Genomic DNA, 21,180 nt, shown 5'->3' with positions numbered 1-21,180 from the left:
GGGCCGGGAGGCTCGACTACTGCAAGCTCAGCAAGCCGGTTGCTGCAGTTAACCCCTCGGGTGCCACGTGCACACATACCAGTGCCATACCATGCGATGTCTGCGATCCCACCGCTGGCAATAACAAAAGCAAGAGCCCATGCTTTATGGTCTTATTTCCACAGCAGCAAAGAGTGTGGCTGGGATGAGGGATGCCGTGCGGCATTGTGAGCTCTGTTTGTTCCGGAGCATAACTGTTGTTCCAGAATTAGAATGCTTTGCATCAGGCCACATCAGGTATGGAGGCCAGAACTGTTCCTGAATAGCGTGTATGCTGGCAGGTTCTTTGTGTTCACTAAGCCCCGCTGGGCTTTCAGTCACTGAATGAACATTCTGTCTGTCTGTCTGTCTGCCTGCCTGTCTGACTGACTGTCTGTCTGTCTGCGGGGTGAAAAAGAGAGAAAGGAGCATTGCTATTCTCATGTGTGCACCACTCCAACCAAGTGAGTCAAAGGGCATGGACTACCTGCCAACTAGGGAATCCGAGCCAACACTGGCTTTCAACAAACACGAAAACAAGTGCTGTTCACGTCAGGCCTGGGAATTAAAGCCCCACAGCAACACATTCTGTACAGAACCGAGAGAAAAGACACAGAACTAAGACAACTTCCAAATACATTGTATGGAGGCAAAACTGGTGTTATCAGGAAAGTCTTGGTGTCTTATCAGAGAGGTCCCTTTTCCACTGTGAATGTCGGCGTGCTGCTGTAACACAAAAGAAAGGTTCTATAAATGACCAACAGTCATCTGAACAGACTAGATGCTGGAGACAGAGTAGCCGGGCAGGGTAACCTGACCTTTCAGACGGCAGGCAACACAAGGCTGTTTATTTAAGGCTTCTCAATGCGACAGGATGAGAGATAATGCCCAGTACTGCGGAAGTAGTGATGCAACAGACATTTAACTGGTATGACTTCATCAACCCAGTCTGTACATCAAGGCTCTATTGGCAGGGCTAAAAAAAAATATGAAAACAACAATAAAAACAAAAATACTCAAACTGACACAAAACCTCCATGTCTCTGACAGCACCTCTGTATTTAGGAACATATTGTGTTCATTTGTTGTGTTTCTTGTAACACGATGACGCTAACTGGCTTACGTACCTTTACTAGCCTTGTGGAGCTTGACTATGCCATCGTCATCTGTTAGGTGGGAGCAGAGCACACATTCTTTTTTAATTTAATTTGTTTTCTCTTCCTGTTGCCCTAGGACAACATCTGCCCACCAAATCCGCACATCCTTCCGGAGCCAGGTTTAATTTGTAAAGCTGGTGGCGTGCGTGGGAATGAGGCACACAGGCCAGATCGGAACATCACATCACAGCACAGCACAAACCAGCGCTGAGGGAAGGCCTTTAATCCTGAGGTGGATGTTTAATTTCTTCTGCGATGAGTTCATCAGTGCTCTGTGAGTGCATGTTAACAGACTCACATGCAAACTCACTTTAGGAAATCCAGCCTGATGGGTGAGAGTTTATATGCTTCCTGGACCGTAGAGGCCTTTCACAGGAAGATACAAAACATCATCATCATCGGCACAAGCAATCCTGAGGTTAGGGAAATGTGGAACTCCATGAAACAAGTTTAGAAAGGCTAATCCAGTTCATGTATGGGGGCTGCTCGAGGGCCCTTACCAGGAACTTCACAGATGTTGGTGCTCAACGTTCAGTGCAAGTTATACACACACAACCTCTTCAATCAGGGCCAGTTTTGATCAAAGCCAGAAGATAGTCCTGTGAGAATATAACCAACTATGTTCTTTTAGTATCAAACACACAGGTGAGAACGTGACCGGCACTATGACAGAGCCTTTGATGGTGGGGAGGGGATGAGAAACAGGTGTATACCTTCTGCTTCTGAAACTATTTTAGAATGAGTCACTGCTGGATGGACTGAAGAAAAACAAATGACAAACATTAAGGTGACTCTTCCATGATGTCTTTGCCTCGTAGCTATATGACAGAATATTTTGGTCAAAGAGCTAAAAAAAAAAACGGAAGTGAAACTACTGGTCTCAAAAAAGCTAATCACCAGTAAGTAAGTAAACAGCCCATTTCTTTTACCCCTTATTTTAAAGAAATGGATACATTTACTTCTAGCTGTCAAGACTAATACATGTTCTGGTGAGTCCAGTCTCGGAACAATAAAATTGTCTCAAGGCGCTTTACAGAGCGCATTCTATCTTAAATGCCACAAATAAAAGAAAAAGAACAATTTCCTTTTGCCTTGACATCTGTGGACATCCGCATTTCCCCCCACACCCCTTTACCCTGAGCCAAAACGACTTACTTTCGTCCGCTCATCTGACTACGGTACCGCTGATCACGGCGTGACATCTCGCCATGTAGCGTGAAGCCCTTCTTGCGACAATCAGGAAGCAGGTTCATGTCGAAAGCTCACCAGCCTGGCCTCCACAAAACCACAACGCTGCTAAATCAAGCCCTGTGTCACTACGCTGTGAATGAATGCTTCGTCTTCTCTCGCTGCCTCTGCTTCTGACTCCCTCTCTCTGTCTCTCACAAGCTCTCGCTGCAGCTGGTAACGTTTTTTCTTTTTTCTTTCCTCTACTATTTCCTGTTCTGGGCTAACTCATGGCCTCCTTGGGAGCGGACCTGATCCCTGACACCAGCCTTTTCCTGTCTGTCCCCTGCCACTATCGGGGCCCCCGCTACAGTGGAAGAGGGTGGTGCTCTTACTTTATCCAAGCTGAACAGCTCGTGTAAGCATACTTCCTCCACCTTTCTGATAATGGTGCAAACACACATATACACACACACGTGCGCACACACACTCACATAACCGTCGACCCTCGGGCCTTCAAACATGCTGCAGCAGAACTGCCCTGAAGGCATTTCATCTCGAAAAGTTTTGTTGTCTTTTTTGCCTTGCTTACCTTCTCCTTATCCCTAGCCACCTGTGTCTCTCCATTCCAAAAGAGGGCTGTCAAAGTGTAGTGAAGTAGAGAGGCTTAGCTTCTCCGCTCGTTCTGCAGCAGGCTATCACAGCAGGTTTTCCAGCGAAAGGCTTCTGCTTGAGTGAAATCCCAGTCTTGTCTCAGAGTGGAATGGAATAAAAATGAAAGAGCCCGTGTTTGAAAGGAACAGTTATGCTGTGCCTTCAGTTCCCCAATCTAGTTTCATGTTGAATGTTTTTTACTGGTCTCTGTGCATAGTCCTTTGGTGGGTTCATTCACAGTTCCTTATTTTGTGAGTAGGATCACAACTCACCTGACCAAACAGAGCATCTTTACTGCCCTGCTGTCGCATGCCGGTTTTTTTAAATGAGAAACTACAGAAACCTGATTTCTAGTGCTAAAAATACAAAACCATATATTGTACCTCCAACCTGACACAAAAACCATCATGATTGCACTCTCATCATTCTTGCATTCTTGGTGGCTAGGTAGATGTTAGCGATGCTATAATGTGTCGATACTAGCACCGATGCTACAGAGTCCACAGGGCTGTGGTGAACCTGTTGTGCGATTGCTGGTTGTGTCCTGTTCCTTTTTCACATCTGCAATGAGATGTAACTGACTCATTCTAAGATGAGAAGTTGGCCACTGGACGTGCTCAGCTTTCAGATCTTGCCAAGACTCCAATACATTCAATTGATCACAGTTAAAGCACTCAGATGCAACGGCTAGAAAACCAAGTGGCGCCTCTAGGTTTGATATCACTTTGACAGATGTCTCCAAAAACAGTACTATTATTTACCACTATTACTACACTACTACATTACTACTAACGGGTAGAGGAGATATCTTGGTCTTTCAACTCGACTGAGAAGCGAGGTCATCTGTTTTGCAGAGGCACAATTTCAACAGTACGTCTGGACCTCCTTGAAAAAGCAAAATAGACCTCTTCAGGGTGGCAGCGTGAGTGCCTGTGTGTACATGACGTGCGTATGTGATCTAACCTGCAACACGGCATATGAGCCGACACAACATGGCCTTCTCTCACATTTGGAGTCCCCCACGGGTCCAATCCTGGAAACTATGCAGGCACATCATGGCCAATGACGCTAACTAGCCTCAGAGCGCAAGAATCTTGTTTTTTCAAACTAAACCTTTGTGGAAAAATAAGAAAGCAGCCATTCATAATCCTTATTCCTTCACAACATGCTTCAGTGCCAAAGTTATTTGGGGTGATGGAATCTTTCTGCCTTGCTTCAGTTCCTTTAGATATGACAGCATGATAGCTCTTAATATGACATCTTACCACTCTCCCAGATAACATATACAACCATGCTGGAAGAAGATCTCACCCACAATTACATTTTATGACAGAAAACATAAAACCAGTCAATGCTATTCATTAACAAAAAGATTAGTCAAATAAAAATACACCTAGAGTAAGACCTGTAGTACTGTGAACACCTTGATGACTAGCTGGACTACGAGGGTATGCAATATGTTGTAGGTAGGTAATGGTCAGTGAGTAACATGACTAAAGAGTAATGACTAAAGAGAGATTAGACAGAATTGCTGACGTAATCTCCTCTGTTCAGCCACTGAGCATATATGCAGTTATGGTTCTTCTAGCCGATGGAATGTTTTCATTAAAAAGTGAGGTCAAAAACGAAGAGTTTAGAAATGTTTCTCCTGTGTCGATCTGGGTTTGCATTCATCTTTCTGGAAACCAGTCTGCCATGCTTCTCTTTCACGTGCAGCTCTGAGAGTTGAAAGCTGTGCTCGGAGTCAGGGGACTGCTGGAGTCAGAGCGGACCACTCAGCCAACGCAGCTCCACTTTCCCATGAAGCTAAACCTCCGCTTGCATTCTCTGTGGCCCACTGTACTTTTTCCACCCAGGGGACATCTGTTAGCCCTTCAAATAAACTGTGCTGTGTTGGGATTTTCTCTTTTTTTTGTATGTACTTTAACAACAAGCCCTGAAAATGTACACACAAACACACACACACACACACACACACACACACACACACACACATGGGAATGAGCTCTTCCCCTGCTCGACACGAAATCCCTGCTCTCTCACTTTGGCGTGCAGGCAGCTAGCATTCAGGGATAAGAAAAGCGGTCTTAAATCCCTCTATGACAATCCCCCTCTGGAATTTCATCAGGGTCAAACAAACGTGCCATCCGTAATATATCCACACAGCGTCATTCTGCTTTTAATATCAAAATCTCACAGGTCATATGCAATGTTGTGTGCATGTTCTGGTTAAAGAGGTACATGCTGAACAAACAAATGCAGTTGACTTCAAGGTCAGCAACAGCAAAGGGTAACACAAACACATGGGCTACATGCTGACGATGTAACTAAAGTGACCTAATTTTCGATTTCAACTAGAAAACTCTTCCTCGATATCCACACTCCTCATCTCACCCTCCCCTCTTTAAGCGTGACAGAAGTGAGAGATTTCCATCTTCGCTCCATCTGCACTGCTCCTGACGCGCGTTCCACGCACTCTTGCAAGTTCCGCATATGACCCACGTGCCCCCTGCCAAATCTAGGAGCCTGCAGCTCAGCATGGCTGCTAATGCAGTTTTAAGCTCCATGCCAATTTCCATAGCCGGAGAAACACATTTGCAGATTTAGCAATAAAAAGTAAGGCAATTGCAGACAAAAGACCTGTACTGGAGACAGACAATCCCAGAAAGGACTGCCAAGTGTATAACCCAGAATACAGAGAGACCAGACTGCCAGAAGTCTCCACTGTTAGAAGACAAAGGGTTCAAAGGGGGGCATCTGACTGGATCCAGGCATCCATTCTGAGAGAGGCTGGTTTGGGAAATTGGATTAAAAGCATTAAGCGATGCACAAGCAGGATCTTGAATGCAGGGAAAAAATGAAGTGTCCTACATTATTTATCAGTATGTTTGAGGATGATAGAGAGAGGGGAAGAGCAAGGGAAGTGATTACATAAACTCGATATTTATAAACATGTGGGTGGAAGGGAAAAGTGCACTTCCTCCAAGAAAATTCCAACATGACTTATTTTCACCTTTTCATGAGAAACATGGTGCTTATAAACCAGATTCTGAATATATATATTATTAAACTTTAATAGAAAACAAATCCGGTTGCATCACTAAAAACATGATTGATGAGTGACCTGTTATCCTCTTATTCCAGAGGACCTGTTATCCTGTTATCCATGGCAGGGAGATCAGGAAGAAAAGGAGAGAAGAGGAGAATCCAGAACTCTATTTAATACTGCTGGTCCATTACCTATATACAGTATGTACTATATATGTATATAAGTACATATGTCATTTAAACAGCAGAAAGTTGTAATACTACTTCTGTCTCAAATCTAAGGAAGTAGAGTGTCAATAACCTTCTTCATTTTGCCAGGGTTTGTAAGCATACATAGTATGAGGTAAACTGTGAAATTTTTCAGAGAGAAAAAAACAGAAACAAAAAGGAACTGATCTTCCACATTAATGAAATCACCTTGAGGTTCTTCATTCCCTTTCTGAGGCCACATAGAGTTTCTGTAAACAGAGTCCTTTCCTGTAAAGAGGGCCCTATGGAGACTGATGTGGGAGGTGACAGTGTGTGTGTGTGTGTGTGTGTGTGTGTGTGTGTGTGTGTGTGTGTGTGTGTGTGTGTGTGTGTGTGTGGAGACTGATTTGGGAGGTGACAGGCATCCCTGAGAGAGGTGCAGGGCCGGCCTCCTGCACGGGAGGTTAATCAACTTTCATCTCCACTCGGAGGCGCCAAGTGACTGACATCACCGTGAAGTCTAATTCTACATGAAACTGCAGAGGGCAGGCGGTCACAGGCTGCTCTCATAAGCACACAGAAACTCGTCAGTCAATGGCCTCGTGACGTGTCAGCTACAGATCTGATGCACTCTCTGAAATCTCTGTGGTCCCCAATCGTCAGATTCATTTTGAACCAACACAAAAGAGCGCCAAAGGCCTCCTCACACATTTAAAACAGACCTGTTGGAACAAAACTAAACAAAACAAAAAGATAGTTAAACGAGAGACGTGGTAGGATTTAACGCCATAGTGGAAAAGCAGGTTCAGATTGCTCTGTGCAAACAAGTCAGCCTTTGTCCAGGCAGTCATTCGTGCTTAATGGGATTTACAGCTAAAAGGCGAAATGAGGAACATCTCCATGCCCCCACACTCCATTGGAGTACGACCATTTTTTATGATCATGTATGACGGTCACTAGCGGAGAAGGACAAGCCGGAGGACACTGGAGGACGAAGACATCACCCACAGTTACCAAAGCCTTCTGGCACTAACTGTCACAGCCATGTAGAAAAAAACAAGTTTAACCTGGGGCAAAGAGTTCACTGAGCACAAGGCATTAAATAATCCTTTCAATTAAACAAAACCGCCATCCAGTGGCGAGAACCACAAGTCAGACAGGGCTACACAGGGTGCAGCTAATGACTCTGTCATGTGATATGATTAGTTAAGCAATGGTACAGCTCTATGCGGCCATTAATTGACACAGTGTACATGCGCACCATCACAGAAATACATAACCCTCAGTTATCAACAAGGGCATAGAGCTCATGAAGATCACAGAACCCCTAAGCAAACTTATATAGTATCATCATAAAACACGCTTGTCTTGTTATTTACAGTAATCTTATTTCTTCATGATTCTAGTGAGGGTTTGCCATCTTCATGCCATGTCACATGCAGCCACTGTGAGGCGCTATGCCTAATGACGGCCTCATCATCACAATCACGCACACAGCAGCTTTCTCTTTTTCTTCAGCCAAGAAAAATATAGGGGCTCCACAGCAAGCGCTGGCCTTTCACCGTCTGTAACCTAAAACAGCTGACCAAACATGACCTTAATGGGGTATTGGGAGAGGGACCAATTAAAAGAGAGCTTTCTTTCAACAAAATAGATCATTACTGCAAATACAAAAAACACAAAGGCCTCTCTGTCCCATGCTCTGAGCGTGTGATCTTGCTTTCCTGCATTTCTAAAACCCTGACACACAGAAGAGACTAAAAGAGATTTTTGCATTGTGTACTTGATTAAAAGGGATAATATAAAAAACCTGATACCATTTTGTAAAATGTTCAAATGTTCACTTTAATTCAGCTCTTGAACTTGAAGATGCAGCATTGTAAAAACAACAAAGAAACACACTCACACACACAAACAAACAAATAAATAAATAAATAAATAAATAAATAAAAACAGTCTCTGGGGGGTATTCCAAGTAAGTTGTTTAGTGATAAACCTGGGTAAGTTAACTCTGAGTAAGTGGTAAACCTCCTAATAGAAGAGCCTTAGGGCTTCATTCTCCTAGCAAGACAAAGCCATAGGGCTCTATGTGGAAACTCTGAGCCACGAAGGAGTCTAAGTTTCCACATAATTAATGAGTGCTTCCTCTGGACCATTCACAATGGACTATGAGACTCAGACTATGGCCAACTTGCATTATATTTGTCTATTTACTCTTCCTGATAATAAATGCAAAATAGAAGCCTTGCATGTATGCTTTAGAAAGAGTTATATGGAAAATGATTAGCCAAACAATATACAAATAACACTATTTACCTATATCTGTCCAGTGACACTACATGGGTTGGGGCCTATTCCTTAACAACAGCACTAAAATAGCAAACGTAGTTAAGCCAGTACACACACACACACACACACACACACACACACACACACACACAGACACAGACACAGACACAGAAATAGACACAGACACAGATACAACCACAGACACAGAAACAGACACAGACACAGACACAGACACACACACACACACACACACACAGACACAGACACAGACACAGACACAGACACAGACACAGACACAGACACAGAAATAGACACAGACACAGACACAGACACAGAAATAGACACAGACACACACACAAACACAGACACAGAAATAGACACAGAAACAGACACAGACAGACACAGAAATAGACACAGAAACAGACACAGACACAGACACAGAAATAGACACAGACACAGACACAGACACACACACAGACACAGACACAGACACAGACACAGACACAGAAATAGACACAGACACAGACACAAACACAGACACAGAAATAGACACAGAAACAGACACAGACACAGACACAGACACAGACACACACACAGACACAGAAATAGACACAGAAATAGACACAGACACAGACACAGACACAGACACAGACACAGACACAGTGCGTACTGAGAGATGAGATGAGAGAGTGTTCACCTGAAGCAAACGGTGTGCCAGTCTGTGTTCAGGGCCTGGAGGTACTGCTCATCGTAGATGCGCTGTCGGCATCCCGCACACACAGGCAAGCTCCCACCAGCTGCAGCACGCAACAAAAGCACAGTCATGAGTCAGAGGGAGAGACAGTATGGGGTCAAGGTCAGACACAAGCTAACACTGAACACATGACACATACAGTAACACGGGACACATGCACTAATGCTTCCTCGGCCCGGACTGACTCACACGTACCCTTTCCTTTGCAGGTTCGGAACTACTCGCAAATGTCATGTTTTTGGACAATGTGGGGAAAAGAAAACACAGCACGTCTCTCCTGTGACTGGCAGCAGATCTCAGCCAGTGTCAGCAAATGCAATGACAGTGACAGGCTGTTTAACTACAACTCCTTATGTAAGGGTGAGCCAGGCTGTAACTGTAACTATCACTGAAGCCTGTCCATGTAGGTCCGGTTCCATTTGCCTTGGACTGATGTATTTCCACTGGGGAGACCTGAACTTTGGCACACAAGCCTGTTTAATTTGCATTATTTAGTTAGAGCATTGGCCCAACACAGAGAGCTGCTTGATGAGATGTTCACCACAACTCAGTCCATGTGATTTGTCCTGTGACTTGCGTGTGGGAAATTCTGCTGAAAACCGTATTTTGCACATAGTCATTTCATTTGCATTGCACACGTAGTCTGTATAAGCTGTATGACCTTGAAATGTCATACAGCGGATTAATAAAATGAACAGACCACAAACACCCACATGCCCCTAAACTTACCCATATGAAATTCCCTGTAGTTTCCTGGACTGTATGCTAAGTGAGAGCTAGCTGAGAAGTAAACCCAATGACACAATCAGTCACATCTAACTGATACATCAACACCATCAACTGTTTTCATTCAGTCTTCTGCCAACAGCGAAAGAGGCCAGATCTGTTGGCAAGGCCTCCAGCATTGATTGTCTCGATAGCAAGTGTGTGATAGAGGCATATGGAAATAACTGCTGCAACTCTTTGTCCTGTTTTCTCTTTTTCCATGAAAATGCTGAAGTACCTAAAAGATTTAATGTACTGACATTCGCCATGCTTGCCTCGGCATTTAACACATGTTTTTTGTCTGTAGTCTTCTTATTCTCTCCAGTCCCATCCTCTCTCTCAGAGGGATTGTGCTGCATTTATTCACATTAACCGTATAACAAAAGCATGCGGTCCTGAGTAATCGAACCCATGGCTCTAGCCAATGAAGAACCACAGACCAACAAAACATTATATATCAGTATTTCATGTACAGGACCTATGACTTCCATATATAGGTGCCAGTGTAATGATTTAACCAAACATTTCCTTTTTTCAGCCTCTTTCCTATTACAACATATCAACAAATTCTAACAATTTCTCAGTGATGCAATTTTAAGAGACCAAAGATAAAACTAATCTCCTAAATCAATGCAAATTTGTAATTCAGTCTAATCAGGCACAGACTAATCGTTAACATTCCAACCGCAGTATCAAAGAGTATAATGTCACAAATGCCCTGTGAACAGATTTAACACATTTCATATCCCCAGGAAACCTCTATACCTTTAAGGTAAACAACATCAAATCTTAGTTCAATCTTAGTCACTCATGGTCACGCCAATGAAAACTACACAAACACCCATTCAAAGTATAATACACAATATTCAAACCTAATAAAAAAAATCTCAAATTCTGGATGAGGGTGGAAAAAAACACTAATCCCATTATTGAACTAGCCTCTGGCAAGCACACTTAGGAAAACTCTCCATGTGTCAGTTGTTTAAGAAAAGCCCTGCATATTCCATCCTTATCCATGACAACAAGGTCATCAGTCTCATTTTAGATTAGAGGAAAATGTCTGGAGTTAGTGGGATTACTGGAGGAGCTCATTTGTCCATATTCAGCTCTCATAACCAAAGCTAATGAGCAACACAACAGTGTGAACTGTGAACTGATATCTGCCACTAACTCATTCGTCCGGCTTGACTCCTTAAACAATAAAATATAAAGCAACATTCTCTACTTAGTATTTGGAGTATGAAAGAAAATGGTACACATCTTCAGCTTTCACCTTGCAGAAATTTGGGGTGTGCTAAAAAAGGACAGGTTGGCTTGAGTATATTAACTAGTTTGCCAAAGAATAGAGAGTTAGTTACTGTTACATTTAGCATGAAGTTGGCTACAAAAGGAAATCTTTCTTGCCCACCAAAGTGGTTGAATCAATCATTTTGACAATGTAATAATTTAGTTTAAGGTAAAGTCTAAGTTTGTTTGAAAGGGGTGGTGACGTCACACTCACACTCTTTCTATCTTAATTCAGAACCATTAAAACCAGTATCTAGGTGCCTAGTTTCGGTATATCTTTTCCTACATTCATTACAACTGTAGAAACGCACCTAAACTTTTCTACTACTTGTGTTATAACTGCTGACTCCAGGGCAAGGCTCCTGATGTAGGCCAAGGCCATTTATTTGATGACATCTAGTCACCAATTACCAGCTTATGTTTGTTTCTGTTTACTGTAGGCCTATTTAAGCATTATATTGAGACCAGAATTTCACAAATTCAAACGCAAGATCGCTGTCAGAGGTTCTCTCATATCAGCTCGTTACATTGGATGTGACAGGATGCTTCTTCCTCTACCATCCCTGTCAGCCTTTTAAAAAATGATGCGCTGCCCCCAAGGACCAGGAGTGTCCAGTGTGCGAGCATACTCCATCAAACACGGTCATTTCCAGACAGTTGAAGCCAGCAGCATGTTAAGACACTGTACAGCACTAAGCTAGGCTGACATGACTCGCACACACGCAGTTCGTGACGCTTGACAATGATTGAACGATGCTTCACCCGTACGCGGGCATATGCCGCCCAGGGCGGAATAGACTAGGGCTACATTACGCATTTCGTCGTATTCTTAAGAAAGTATTTGCAACCAAAACACTGTAGGCTATACCAGATTACTATTACCATGTTAATGATGCCATTATTGATTAAAATGAAACTATCTAACTTGTGCGAAGGCTATGTTATATTGTCAAACACTTCATGACGATGCCAGGGACGTGAACAGCTTCCATTGAGTGTGTTTTCACGAGTCACAAATGACCGAGTTTTAGAGCTGGTGGGGTTAGAATCTCATTTTAGTTCGTGTTTACTAACACTGCTGACACGCTACGCTATTTCCTCTGCTGAGAAACTGAGTTCTAAGTGGTTACGTACTTACAAAATCTAGAATGTAATCATATGTAACCGTTTTTAACGTTTCTCTCTCAAAATGATAAAACATTCTAACGATGTCTTTAGGAACATCCGCATAGCCAAGTGTTAAGACCCTATATATACTACTACTATTACGTTGCTGCAGGGCCATGCTGAATAAAATGCATTAAAGATAATAACACTTTATATTCACACTGCACTGTCTTACTTTACCCCCTTTCTCTCAGAAACTGCTTAAAAAACATCACTGTTTCAGACCGAAAAGTCCTCAGCATCACTTCGTTGAATGTAGAGAATGCTCTAGGCTACTCAGCACATATCCCACTTGCAAGTATGTAGAAGAGGAAGTCGCTGGAATCGTCTTTTCAAGATTGCACTGGACAGTGTCTTAGCTCACCTTCCTGCTCTCCCATGCGTTCGTCCTTCCAGGTACAACAGAGAAGCATCAACCTCATTCACCCTTCGACCAGGAGCTCTGCGAGAGCTTGCCAAAGAGATACAGAAATCCACCCTCCGTATCGTCTCTGCCACTACTCCGCACCCCTTGCTGAGACCTACTCGGCTAACGGTTTGCGGCGCCTACCGGAGAAGAAGTAGGATGGTCCAAATCAAGTCAGGTTGGAAAAGATGAGACTACGGGTTGGCCAACTGAACACAAGCCCTGGACAGTATAATAAGAATTTGCCTGCGCAGCACACGAGATGCGCAATGCATTCTCAGATGCCAGCGCGCCATTGCGAAATGACAAACGACACTAAATTGTTGCCGGGAGGATAATAAAGATGCAACCATTTTCACAGTGACAGTCTTTTATGTGTTTAACTTTACAGAAAAGTATGACAAGACACGTTGATAACATTTTTTTTTTTTTATTTAGTTGTTCATGAAGCGGTTTAAATGCCGGAATTTCCGGAAACTAGTCAAATGTGCGTCGTGGAAAAAGTGCAATGCCTCCACCATTCCCATTAAATAAAAAACGTAAATTTCACGGCACAGTGGGAGGGGACGACTGTTAGGGGCTCACAGGCAGTTCAAATGGATACAGCACTGGGCATTAAAAAACTAAAGCTCATTCGTTATTTCGGTTTGGGTCTAACAACAGTCATCCCACCAGCCAAATGTGGTAAATTACCTTTGTACGACATGACATATATGATTAATAGGCGAATCTCAGACAGAAATGTAAATAAAGTACACATAACGTAACATGATCACAATATTTTAGGGGGCAAAACAAACACACAAAAACCACACATTATTAAAAAATTGTTGTACAGTAACTCCACAGTGACTATATGCATGAACTACTGAAAGCTAAAATGAAAAAAGATTGTTACAGAAATTTGTGTTCTACGACTGTCTTCTTGAGTCAAGTTCAACATGGTGCAAAAACAAATGCAATGGTTGCCTAATAACACGTTGTTTAAACATAATACAGATGATATATATAAAAACAAAATTATGTATGGATATTAAATGACTTAAATGAAACATTCTAGGTCGAGCGACAATAAGCACCTTTCCCCCTGACACTGGGGAATCATAATTCTTTTGTATTCTTAAAGCCTATTAGTAAATCACTCATTCATGGTACGCATCCCAGAACACTAGTACAAGTATTTTGGTTTTTGTGACATTGGCAGAAAGGCACACAACATCAGAGCACCAGTTACTTGAGAAGGATGAGTTGCATGTTGTGTCTAATGCTCCATATCATTGATACCTACTGAACATAATCAGAGCTGAAAGAGCTCTTCATGCTGACATAACGTTGAACAGGCAGTGAATCTGGTACAACGAGACTTGCCATGGCTAAAGTTGATGATAAAAAGACTATGACAATCTATCTAACTACTTGTATTTGACCACAATGTTGCCATCCACTATCAACTGTACCAGGGCCAAAATAGCAGCACCTTGGAACAGATGATATGGAGTCAAGTAGAGTTCTAAAAAAAGAGCCCATCCACCAGCAGTCTAACAGGCCTCAAGCCTCAGTACTTTGGCATGTTAGAGAGGTTGGTTTCACCTTGTGCACGGAGGTCCCATGAATATTACAGTGGGAAGATGTTCTGTGCTGTAATTTGACACAAAGTAGCCCTACCGGTTGGATGGAAAGCATTGTGAAGTAGTAAATCAGGCCAGTCAATCACACACACACTCACACCTACATACAGGCATACACATATACAGCCATACACACACACACACACACACACACACACACACACACACACCTACATACATGCATACACATATACAGCCATACACACACACACACACACACACACACTCACACCTACATACAAGCATACACATAGTATACAGCCATACTCACACAAACACACAGACACACACACACACACACACACTCGCACCTACATACATACAGCCATGTACACACACACACACACAAGCACCCTCACATGCTTGCACACAGACACAAACACCTTCTTACACACACACACACACACACACACACACACACACACACACACACACACACACACACACACACACACACTCACACCTACATACAAGCATACACATAGTATACAGCCATACTCACACAAACACACAGACACACACACACACACACACAAACACACACACACACTCGCACCTACATACATACAGCCATGTACACACACACACACACAAGCACCCTCACATGCTTGCACACAGACACAAACACCTTCTTACACACACACACACACACACACACACACACACACACACACACACACACACACACACACACACACACACACACACACACACACACACACACACACACACACACACACACACACACACACACACACACACACACACACACACACACACACATCTACACACACACATTAGACAAGCTCTGTGGTATGTCTGGAATTTAGGTCTCAGAATAACAACAAAGCTTTGGGCCTGGCCATTCGATTTTTGAGGTGTTAGTGACTGCTCAGTTACAGAATCCCAAAGTATCAAAGGTAAAAGCTTTAAACAGGCACTAGTGGAGCAAATATTAAATATAATAAAAATAAAATAAAAACATTGTGTGCCACTAAGAAAAAAATGTTGGCGTGGTGCTTGTCGTGCTGAACAACTTGTCCAATGTGCAACATTATGGGTTTTGGGGTCTATACAAATATGTCCTACTGTATATGTAACTTTCGTACATTGAATGGGACTTTTGTTGCTTTTGTTTCTGCATATCAAATGTACATTCTAGACCATGCAGTAGCACCATTGTTTCTTGAGGTCAGTTCACATCTCAAGAGATCTTTCACTTTCTCCTCCGGCCACAGTATTTGCCTTGGCATGCAGCTCCACCTGAAGGCAGAATAGAACTTGTTTAATGTAAAATCGGAGAGAGAAGCATTCATTGTGCTGGTATGTCTAATGCCTGTCAATCCCAGACAAAACAAAATGTCTCGCTGTCACATTAGTACACAAATGCTCCACTGAGATGCCACACACACAGAGGCTAAATGGATGTTAGGATATTAAGAGATTCTTGAGGTCACATGGTTGATACTAATATGAGCAGTCATACCTCTATAGCCAGCACCCAAGAATCCTCCCAGATTACCGTACTTGGCTGCTTTAGCTGGAAAAGGAAAGGGGAGTTTTAAAATACAGCCATGGCTTGAGTGGTCATGTTGTGTTAGATATACCACATGCGGCATGAAGGAGAATAAAACAAGTCATGGGCGTAAAACACGATGTTCTTAATATAACCATGGCCAAGCACTGCAAGGCATGTCAGTGGAGGAAAAGGATTCACTAATTACACCAAACATATGTTCCTCCGCTTGGTGTAGCTCGAACTTTATGTCCCTTCAGCCAAAACAATGCACTCAAAAGTACACTTCAGGAGTGTCTAGGTTGAAATTGCATTCCCATTGAATTTAATAATAAGGATGCTCTTTAAGTAAATGTATTCAGTCCTTGAGGTGTGAGTGATAGTATTGAACTGAATGCAATTGTTAACATTGAAGCCTCACTCCACGAAATATATTTGATTGTATATAATCTTTCATGAGCCCAGTTATGTTGTAGATCTGGTATAAGTGGACAAAAATAGCAGTTCCAAGGTAATGTATGTCTGTGTCTGTATGTAAATCCAGTTCAATGCAAATATCAATGCAAATATCAGTTAAATATATGACAAATGTTATTTGACAACTACAGAATAAAAGAGCACCTTGCTGTGGCGACAGTACACCTCCATATCCTAAAAAGGAAACACATATTTTCAGTCAGTGCATCTGCTTGGCAGAGGAAGCAACAGAATTAGCATTTGAGGAACATAGCGGATCTTCCCAATTTGCATGAATGACCATGTTGATAAGCAGCATATGTTCAGTACCAATCTGAGTTTTATAGCTCATTACTTTTAATATTCAATAAACTTCCCACCTGTTAGTCAGTGTAATACACACTATTTGCAATTCTTTTGCGTCTCTATGGTTACAGCACATGTGTCCCTGAGAGTAGGAGGTCATTATGCTGTATATTTGCACTGATGTTGGGCAATATGCAAACTATATTTGCATGATTTCTGCAAGCAACCACTCTGACCTTGTGTACCCTTCACACACAACTAAGACACACAGCTGAGGGCTTCACAAAAGCTGAGTGCAGATTCCATGAAGATGGCAGTCCACTAAGCGTCTTCATTTCCTTAATATAACATCTGAATGACATAAGCATACATGGAAAATATGGGCTTTCCAAAGGATTTGAGATTGAGATTGTATAGGAGATTATATGTAGGTTAAACTGAATATCTACACATAAAGCTCAGTACCCGAGTGCTTCAGGGATAGGGGAACTATTGCACAGTGTTGAAAGAAATGACACTACTATATACCAGAATGCGCTTTATTTTTTCTTGGTGGCAAAAGGTGAGGTGTGACTGTGAGTACTTAATATTCATACATGACTTGGTTATGTTAGGGGCATGTATGATATCTTGGTAATCAGAGCTGATGGCGGCCAAACTAGGAAATTTGTTTCTGACCACTGGAGAGAGAGAGAGAGAGAGAGAGAGAGGTGATCAAATTTCTTACTTACAAATAATTGTCATTAGAAGTAATACCATGTTCTAAGGTGTTACATTTGTAGAGCACATTATATTGAAAGCTATATTATAAATCTTACAGGCCAATATATATGATGGGTAGCCAGTCATGGTTTCGAAGTAGTAATTATTAGGCTGGCACAATAATTACTTCTCTCTGAATATAAACTTAAACTTCAGAGGGTTAAATTTCTCTTGTGTAATACAGCACAACTTAAAAAAACTAGCAAAAGCCCCAAATAGCTGATTAGATTTAATTAAGGACTGAACTGTGCCACATATCTCTCTTTTTCTTTCTCTCTCTCTCTCTTCTGGTTATAGCTTTCACACCATTTTACCTGTCTGCCTACAGTTTGGCAGTAGTCCTGTGCCTGCTTCAAAACAAAGGATGGTCACCAGAATTCTCAGATTACACACACACACACACACACACACACACACACACACACACACACACACACACACACACACACACACACACACACACACACACACACACACACACACACACACACACACACACACACACACTCACTCACTCACTCACTGAGTGATTGCACAGTTAGGAGAGCACCATAGGGAAGACCAAGGGGACCTGCAGTGACCTACACTCGTTATTAATTTATATGGCCTTTTAATGGTGTTTTTCTGTTTGTTTTTTTTCTACACCGCTCTTCACTTCAGTCAGTGATCTATAGCACCCGCCCCAGCCTCTGGGATCTCAGCTTCCTGTCAGACCACGGCACAGCACACGCTGCTTCAGTACACCAGCCAGACCAGAGGGCAGCCAGTGAAATTGGTGTCATCAGCGCCAATTCTACATGCTAGACTGAATGACCAAGTGGACAAAATGGCTCCCATAATTACAAGGCATGAACAAATAATGGGAAATGGTTGGAGAACATTACACTGTTTTCGAATACTCCATATGAAAAAAATTAAGAGAAAATGTACAATTTAGGTTTTACCTGGGTAGGCCTGTGGGTAGGCCTGTCCAGCTCCATAACCAGGCACAACACCACCTGAGGTAAAAGTAGGTAAAAGGTATTAGAGGCTGAATCATGCACATAAATCATGCAGAGCATGCAGTGTGCAATATGAACCCCGTAATTTGCTATGTGACTTTCACATGGACACTAAGCCCTACAATCCAGTCCTCATTTGCATCGTTCCAAAGATAATCTGGGGGGGGGGGAAACTGTTTTGCACGAGACACCAAAGAGCTCTGCTGAGAGCGAAAGAGAGAGAGAGAGAGCGGGATTACCGCTGAAAGCATTACATGTCTGTCACCCCGGGAGACGGGAGGAGCCGTCTCGCCGCTGGGTCGCCATGATAACGCAGCTGTCAACAGGCCAAGAAATCCCAATTATTAAGGTAGCACCCTACTGAGCACTCTGTGCCTCTCTAGACGCCCTGTCTAGATCTTTAAGTTTTAACTCTGTTCTGTCAAACCACAAGACCAAATGGGTGACTGAGTCGGCTCTGGTTAATAAACCAGTGCCCTGGCAAATTGGTGACCGTAGGGTTTGGTATAGATGTAGGACATGTTATAGAAATGAACATAAGTTACAGGGTAGGATATAGAGTAGGACATCATTTATTGCTTATATTTGAAATTCAACTTCTCACCTTGTTGAGGATATCCTGCTCCCAAATTGCCATAGCCTAAATGGGAGTAGAGATATAGTATCAAAAAAGGAACAGTGTGAAATAAACAGTTCCACACTGATAAGCTCAGCAAGAATGTAAAATTTCCAGTGAGCTCCACCTCCCTCACTCACACACACTGGCTGAAGGCTGTTTTGCTCGGGGGGGGGGGGAATCTCCAAGGCATTGTTCTATCTATAAACGGCTGGCATCCTGAAATCCGTTACCAAAATTGAGCCTCCAACGGTAATCTGTCTCCGTGGGGAGTGGCAGTTCTGTTATTTCCTGACTTTTAAGTTCTATCCCCCAGTGATCTAACTGGAGAAATGAGAGCTGCGAGTGGATTCCACTATTCCTGCGCTCGTACGCCTGGTACTCCCACTACAACAAAGAAGGCTGAAAGTTGCTGTGTGGGTGGACATGTTCTCACAGTCTGTGCTCAGCAGAATGAAACATTACCTGGTTTCGGTGGTTTGCCACCCCCCTGGCCAGCACCAAACTGATTCAGACCTAAAACATGAAGCAATTACAATGCCGTTAGAGTCGTTTGAGTTTAGATTTTAGTTTACAGACTGCATAGTTGATGTTTATCAGACCATTCACATGGTTTTGAGAGTATGACTGCTTGTTTTACTGCTTGGGCTTTCAAACTGCTCGCTGAACTTGCTGAAAGCCATTATGAAATTGTGCTGCCTATCAATCAGAAAATCCTGTCACCATATATTCACAAGAAAATATGAGCAAAAAAGAGCATTAACAAGCAACTGCAGAGGGATTCCTAATAAACACAGGTTGATAGCAATATAGCATTTGCTACCTAATGTTCCAGGGACGGGTCCACCTCCTGCGCCAGGTCCAACAGCTACAAAAGAGGAACATAACAGACAGGAGGATCAGAATAATTTGCCCGTCCATTGCGCACCACAATTTGTATTGATATCCATTATTCTCTAGAAAAGCGGTCACTTCTGATATGAAAAGTTAAAGGCTTGGGCCTCCTAACTCTCTGTAGTGACATGCTCTTGTAGGTCGATATGGTACGGGAGGTTTGTACCTGGTGGCTTAAGAGGCTTGGCACCTGGAAGGACTCCTGTTCCAGCTGCAGAACCGTAGGGGCCCACTGGAAGAGATCCAGAGGGAGATGAGTCAGCACCGCACACTTCACAGCCCAGGCAAGATCCATCCTGTCTCACCTATTTAACTGTACCCGACTACTATTCTGCCTTTAGATCAGCTCTAGAAATAATATGTAGCTCAATGGGTAGGGGGATAGGGACACAGGAACTACTACTACTAGCTTTTCTTTTTGCTGTGGAATAATGTCCTTAATATAATCATTTGTTTGACAATAACAAAACAATACTAAATGCTTAACTGGATTTCTATATGGATTTCTGTCCCTGCAGCCAATACAGATACGATACACAGTCCTCCCTCTGCAGTACTGTAGAGATCTGACAGTTTCATCAGAAATTGGGCAGGGACATGTGGAATAGGGTGATGAGTTGTTAGGCAACTGTCATTCTAATCCAGCACTCAGTAAAATATACCATATGTCTAGGCTGACATGTCCTTTAGCTGTATAACAGCTGTCTGGGAGGAAATGCGTGCAGAAGAAAATGGGGCAGTGAAAAGAGCATCCTTAAAGCTTCATATACAAAAGTCAGTTTTGCATCATTTCTGCTGGTCATTTCTCTTTGGAAATAATAATAACAGATGGAGTGAGAGCAAACATAACTGAACGAATAAAAAGATTCATAGAGAAATCCTATTTAACTGCTAATGCTAATACATCCTGAGTGGTATGGCAAAAGAGGCAAACTAAGTAATCATTTCCGTTATTTCTGCATTTCTGCCACTTCTATTTTGATAGTGCCATTATAACAACAGCTAGAATGTGGCCGAAGCATAACTGAATAGAGAAATTATCATTTGAGGCAACGAATGCTGCAATGTTTGCAATGGTTGTGCCATCGAAACACAAATGT

General features: G+C 42.6%; 2 protein-coding genes across 18 annotated transcripts in view; both read right to left on the bottom strand.

Annotated features, from left to right (window-relative positions):
• Window positions 1-14,683, bottom strand: part of limk1a (LIM domain kinase 1a) — a 40,712-nt gene extending 26,029 nt beyond the window's left edge. Inside the window, exons 1-2 of one of the 3 annotated variants that reach the window (XM_012828833.3) lie at window positions 12,860-14,683; window positions 9,220-9,319 (exon numbers count right to left, since the gene is read on the bottom strand). In XM_012828833.3, the coding sequence (XP_012684287.1) occupies window positions 9,220-9,319; window positions 12,860-12,917 (158 nt within the window). In that variant the 5' untranslated portion in view covers window positions 12,918-14,683. Of the gene's footprint in view, window positions 1-2,330; window positions 2,893-2,934; window positions 3,468-9,219; window positions 9,320-12,859 lie in introns of those variants that run through there. The other 2 variants (XM_031573354.2, XM_031573352.2) reach the window with 2 other exon arrangements.
• A 575-nt stretch (window positions 14,684-15,258) lies between these two features.
• The window catches only part of elna (elastin a), a 61,521-nt gene continuing 55,599 nt past the window's right edge, over window positions 15,259-21,180 (bottom strand). For all 15 annotated transcript variants that reach the window (XM_031573349.2, XM_031573342.2, XM_031573337.2 and 12 more), the window contains 8 exons: window positions 20,247-20,312; window positions 20,010-20,054; window positions 19,652-19,702; window positions 19,175-19,210; window positions 18,514-18,567; window positions 16,667-16,696; window positions 16,016-16,069; window positions 15,259-15,792 (listed from right to left, as the gene is read on the bottom strand). In XM_031573349.2, the coding sequence (XP_031429209.1) occupies window positions 15,746-15,792; window positions 16,016-16,069; window positions 16,667-16,696; window positions 18,514-18,567; window positions 19,175-19,210; window positions 19,652-19,702; window positions 20,010-20,054; window positions 20,247-20,312 (383 nt within the window). In that variant the 3' untranslated portion in view covers window positions 15,259-15,745. The remainder of the gene's footprint in view (window positions 15,793-16,015; window positions 16,070-16,666; window positions 16,697-18,513; window positions 18,568-19,174; window positions 19,211-19,651; window positions 19,703-20,009; window positions 20,055-20,246; window positions 20,313-21,180) is intronic.

Source organism: Clupea harengus, chromosome 9, assembly GCF_900700415.2.
Source record: "Clupea harengus chromosome 9, Ch_v2.0.2, whole genome shotgun sequence".
In the NCBI taxonomy this organism is placed as follows: Eukaryota; Metazoa; Chordata; class Actinopteri; order Clupeiformes; family Clupeidae; genus Clupea; species Clupea harengus.
The sequence above is the reverse complement of the archived record's forward strand: the minus strand, read 5'-3'. Positions and strand labels throughout refer to the sequence as shown.